At 48.7% G+C, this 6010-nt stretch overlaps 1 protein-coding gene across 1 annotated transcript; it reads left to right on the top strand.

Annotated features, from left to right (window-relative positions):
• The first annotated feature begins 688 nt into the window (after positions 1–688).
• LOC134092241 (potassium voltage-gated channel subfamily A member 3-like) lies at positions 689–2257 on the top strand. Its single transcript, XM_062545039.1, has one exon. The coding sequence runs from the start codon at positions 710–712 to the stop codon at positions 2255–2257; it is 1548 nt and encodes a 515-aa protein (XP_062401023.1). The 5' UTR covers positions 689–709.
• Positions 2258–6010: the final 3753 nt, after the last annotated feature.

The following is a 6010-nucleotide window of genomic DNA, read 5'->3' as shown; positions in this document are numbered from 1 at the left end:
CCCACACTACTCGCGACCCCATTCGACACTTACTGCTATCAATGCGCGAAATAAATAACAGCACCCGTCTGTTTTCAAACGATCAGACCTTGGCAATTCGTGGCACTCTGATCATATGATCGCGTTTTAGTCCATGGCACGCCATCCTCTGTCTCTAGTGGCCCTGTTGAAAGTTTTATTCTCCGCGCGTCACGCCCTTGCTCTGATACATAACAAACGTCCCTGTCTTTTTTCTTTTCACCATACACACACGTGTTCAATGCACACTCGTTTAGTAAACCCCGTTTTTGAGGCTAGCTATTGGTTTTCTGTCTTGAGAGGACTTTCTAACATGTTGCTATCAGCTTTTACCCTGTTGCGCACAAGAAAGATCAACCATTTCGACGGTTTTATACACCCATGTGTTTGTGTGTAATAAAATATATTTTCCGGGTGTCAAATAGACAAGACATGGCGCGCAGCTGGGGTCGCTGTTTATGTCAACTTAGGTTTCAATTGGGCGAACGGTGTAAGTGTGTCAGACATATGCGTGTCGTGGGCGGGAATAGACGTGTGTGTTTATAAACCGGAGCGCGCGCTTCGTGGGGCGGCAGCAGACAGAGAGGAAACAGAGAGAGAGGGGGAAGAAAGCACGCGCTGGCTTTTGGTTCACCGAAGGCTGGGTGGGGGGAGCCGTGGAGCCCTCTTGCCTTCGCGCGCGCACACCTGTATGGATGACCACTTTAACCTCATCGACTCGCCCTCCGTGAGACACCGCGGTAACGGAGAGGAGCACAGCTACGGGGAGAGGGACCGAGCCATCATGACAGTTGTTGCTTGTGACAGCATGCTGGAGGAAACGACCGTGCTCCCCACTCACCTGCCCGCGGATCGATATGAGCACCACCAGCACGAGTGCTGTGAGCGGGTGGTCATCAACATTTCGGGCTTGCGTTTTGAAACGCAGCTCAAAACTTTTAATCAGTTTCCGGACACGTTACTTGGGGACCCAAAGAAAAGGATGCGTTACTTTGATCCCCTGAGAAACGAATATTTCTTCGACAGAAATCGACCCAGCTTCGATGCCATCTTGTACTACTATCAGTCGGGGGGGCGCATTCGCCGACCCGTGAACGTGCCCATAGATGTGTTCTCTGAGGAAATCAGATTTTATCAACTTGGCGAGGAGGCCATGGAGAAATTTCGAGAGGACGAGGGCTTCATAAAGGAAGAGGAGCGCCCTTTGCCAGACCATGAATTCCAAAGGCAGGTCTGGCTTTTGTTCGAGTACCCGGAGAGCTCCGGGCCCGCGAGGGGCATTGCCATCGTGTCAGTGCTCGTCATCCTCATCTCAATCGTCATATTTTGTCTGGAGACTTTGCCTGAATTCCGGGACGACAGGGACCCGGCCACAGTGGCTCCAACAATAAACGGAACCAGCCCGTATGTGCGGAGTCCCTTCACAGACCCTTTCTTTGTTATAGAAACACTTTGTATAATTTGGTTTTCTTTCGAACTGTTGGTCAGGTTCTTTGCCTGCCCCAGCAAAACAACTTTCTCCAAAAACATCATGAACATCATAGACATTGTGGCCATCATCCCCTACTTCATCACCCTGGGGACGGAGCTCGCTCAGAGGCAGGGCAACGGGCAGCAAGCCATGTCGCTCGCTATTCTCAGGGTGATCAGGCTGGTGCGCGTTTTTCGTATCTTTAAGCTCTCTCGCCACTCCAAGGGCCTCCAGATTTTAGGTCAGACTCTAAAAGCCAGCATGAGAGAGCTGGGACTGTTAATATTCTTCCTTTTCATTGGAGTTATTTTGTTCTCCAGCGCGGTATACTTCGCGGAGGCCGACGACCCTACCTCGAGCTTCAGTAGCATTCCAGATGCGTTCTGGTGGGCTGTAGTAACCATGACTACGGTCGGATATGGGGACATGCACCCAGTGACGATAGGAGGCAAAATCGTGGGCTCTTTGTGTGCCATCGCCGGAGTGCTCACCATCGCGCTCCCGGTGCCCGTTATAGTGTCCAATTTCAACTACTTTTACCACCGCGAGACGGACGGAGAGGAGCACGCTCAGTACCTTCACGTGGGCAGCTGCCAGCACCTCTCCTCCACCGAGGAGCTCAAACGGACGCGTAGCACCTCCTCGCTCAGCAAGTCGGAGTATATGGTGATAGAGGAGGGGATCAATAACGCATTCAAACAGCCAAACTTTACCACCCAGAACAACCAAAACTGTGTGAATATCAAAAAGATTTTCACCGACGTCTAACGCCGACCAGTTCGTTGTTAGTGAATATATATATATCAGGTCAACGTTTGAAATTATTTATAAATCGTTGGTATAACCACCGTGATGTGCAGGTGCAGATCTTCCATATACGTTAGAGGGTTCGTGTTTCTGAATCAAAAACATACGGACTCGCCTTAGGGTTCCACACGGTGCCAATATGTCCAGTAGTTCAGTACAGACCCAACGTGTTGCTTTAATTTCGTTCACTGGAAGGGGTCCTAATGTCAAACATGATTGTGCTCATTCTGTAATGGCGTTAAGTAAAGGTATATGTTTGCTTTCGGTGTTACATATAGATATATAATTATAGCCTATATATACACACATATACTCGCTGTGAGAGTTTTTAATGTGATATTATCGGTATATATCCAGAATTTTGATCAAAACAACCACAAGTGTCATCGTAAACGTGATGAAACGATTGTTATCGAAAGCAATGTTAGATAGTGATGGTCCTGTCTTTTGTTATTACTGTGGAGTCACACTCAGTTCAAGTAGGAGTTCGGAACGGATAGAACTATGCTGCCATAACACTACATAAACTTGATTTATAAGTGAAATATTCTACATATGTTTAACTCATAACTTTATGAAACAATACATCTAAACAAACATACAGTATACCGATGAAACGATGAGTATGCTAACCGTAAGAGAATGCCACTGTTAAATGCACTTGGCAACACGTTTTGTTTGCGATTTGATGTATGGCAACTGTTGTAGACACTAAAACTGGCATCACAACACGTGCTAGTCGAAGGAGGGTGGACAAAGTAAACATGTTTTCCTGCAAAACGTGGCACTGACAAGCTTCTCTCGGGAGGATTTGACTGGACTCGATGGAAAAGACTACTCTCATCTGGGGAGCGATGGAAGACAAGACATCAGAGAGGACACGCCTCCGAGTAGACGCCCCTGAGCCCGCCTTGTGATGCAGTCTCCATAGCGACTTCAGTTTCCTGGGTAACCCCCCCATTTATGTTACCATGGTATCCGTCTTTCGTTTCCACAGTAACCCTCCAGATGGTTCACAAGCCTGACTAGCAAAATAGAACGCACTCCAAGGCAGTGTAAGACAGAGAGGAGAAAGAAAAGGAATATCCTAGTAAACACTCCTCACGAACCCAAAATAGATTTGGCTGCATCCCCATGGCACAAGAAGTGGCACAAGCTGTGATATAGGCTACATCATTAGAGCAGCACATATGCACATACATTAACAGTGTGTATGTATCAGGAAACCTAGCAGGACACACTGCCCTAATTAGGTTAGGTACACAGTCTATGTAGGAATAAAAACAGGGGCATTCATTCAGAACAAGAATGGAAGCTGTATGTAGAGAAAATGCTTTCATTCACCACACCTGAAATTACCAAACAGCATTCACTACACCTGAGATTAATTCAGAATCATTTTTTATTACTGTATAATAGGCTAGCCTAGACCAAAAACATTTAGGTTATATTAAGTAATTGGAAGAAGGCAATGTTTCACAATGATCGAATACTTTATGTATCTTTGTTCCAGTTGATTTAGAATGCACATGTTTGCTTTCATTCATCTGAGCATGAGAAATCTATGTTGTATACATTTTGTGTTTTATATCAGATTTCATGATAGCATGAGCCAATTTTGCAACAAAAAGACACAAAGCGCCTCTTTTCAGTCACTGACATCTATGGAGGGATAATCATCTATCCCTCCGATGTGAAATCCTGCCTAAATCTGTCAGCGCTGAGCCCATTCCAGAGTGAGTTTGCCTCATTTCACTGGCGTGACGTCAGGCCTGGATATTAGTTTGAGTGCCCCTTGGCCTTTTTGTTGAGGCAATCTTGTGGCGACGTCTCACTGCGACTCTCACGGACTCTCAAAGCCTATTTAAGCATCTTAAAATACATAGGTCTGCCTGGGCCCAGTCTATTTCTCCCCCCCTAGTCTGTGTATGGTTGTTTATCATGTGCATGTCCTATTATTTTATGAACGGAGGGAAGACTGAGGGGAGGGCAGCCATGTATGGAATGTTTAGATTAAAGGATCTCAGGTGTTTGTGTGTTGTGTGAGGCCAGCAGCTCTCGCCAGATCTCAGTCCCATCTCAGGCCCCTGAGCTGGTGCTGCTGGTGAACCGGTAAACATGACATGCAGGTGGTGGCCTCGACTCCCGCCTCCTTAGAGCCTCTAAAAGGCACCGGAGCACCGTGGCCCACGTTAGCAGTGAGGGATGTGTGCCCGCCAAGTCCAGTCGCAGGAGGTTGCCTGGCGTGATCAGCGCCATGTTCGGTCGGCCGGTTCGACCGGGTACCACAAAGCTCCCCTGGCCACCCAGGAGCATCCAAGCTGTCCGTCAGTGGGCCGGTCGTGCCTGTCCAGAACTCCGTAGACATCCCTGGCATGGCAGAGCTTTACGACCCAATGAGCCTCCAGTGCCAAGAGAATGGCTATTAATCTTTTCCACAAATCAAACTTGAAGCTCTTGCCACAGCCTGTTTAGAAGCAGCAGTCACGGGCCATAAACAATTGTCAAATATTACAGACACAGTTTCAACAATCAGTCAGCGTGGGAAAAATAGAACACTGAGGCTATCTGTCACCATCACACGCTTCTGGTGCAGACAGAGAGAAACTAACATTGCTCAGAGCTGCCCTCTAGTGATTAGTGAGGTCCCTGCAGGAAGGAAACACTGCCGGGACATTTTTCACAACACACACACACACACACACACACACACACACACACACACACACTTGCAGGGATCAATAGGAGCACCTGTGCCTACCCAGGAGCTCCATCTCAACACTTCCGTGTGTGTGTGTGTGCGTGTGTTATCTTATGAATACACCTCTCTTCACACACACATACACCCTGCAGCTGGGCCCCAGTTACGTTGTGTGTGGAATGCAGATTCCAGTGTTGGATAATCAGTGTGTAGCCTGGTAGAGCAGGGGGTAAATCACGGATTCTGTTCTCACAGAGGATGCACACAGTATTTTATTATGTACTTCCTGTAGCTTTGTGCCTGTCGTGGATTCTGTTCCCAGTGACGATTCTAATTTAGCAGTGTTCTTTATTCAGCCTTGTGATGTTGCTTTCGATGAGAGTGTATTCTGAATGCAAACATAGTATCACGCCGTGTTATTTAGAAGGCCTGGCATGGGGGGGGGGGGTTGCTGGGACCTGTATCTCAGAGTCGGAACAGTCTGCTGTGAGAGCGCTGAGTGACAGGCTGTGAGCGCGAGGCGTTGTTTGGTTTCACAAGGCTCGCTCACGTGGGTGTGTGCTGGCGCCGCGCTTGGCCGCGTCTCCAGCGCTGATGGCAGAGGTAGCTGTTGTCTGGAGGACGCGTCTCTGACGGCTCCACGAACGCGAGGCGACAGCTGACGATGGTGTAGATGGCGGGGAGCGGAGTGGAGCACAGATTGGGTGGAGCTCCAGAGGAGCGGAGTGGAGCACAGATTGGGTGGAGCTCCAGAGGAGCGGAGTGGAGCACAGATTGGGTGGAGCTCCAGAGGAGCGGAGTGGAGCACAGATTGGGTGGAGCTCCAGAGGAGCGGAGTGGAGCACAGATTGGGTGGAGCTCCAGAGGAGCGGAGTGGAGCACAGATTGGGTGGAGCTCCAGGGTGGCAGAGATTCATGCCCCCCCCCAACACACAGACAGACACACTACCCCCCTCTGTATAGTTCATGGTCCCCTCCCAACACACACACACAGACAAACTACCCCTCAGTAT

Source organism: Sardina pilchardus, chromosome 9 (assembly GCF_963854185.1).
Source record: "Sardina pilchardus chromosome 9, fSarPil1.1, whole genome shotgun sequence".
Taxonomy (NCBI): Eukaryota; Metazoa; Chordata; class Actinopteri; order Clupeiformes; family Clupeidae; genus Sardina; species Sardina pilchardus.
Note: the sequence above shows the minus strand (reverse complement) of the source record. Positions and strands in the feature narration are given on the sequence as shown.

What these genes read in the sequence shown, in the direction of transcription:
- LOC134092241 (XM_062545039.1), top strand. Translation starts at nt 710, where the DNA reads ATGGATGACCACTTTAACCTCATCGACTCGCCCTCCGTGAGACACCGC.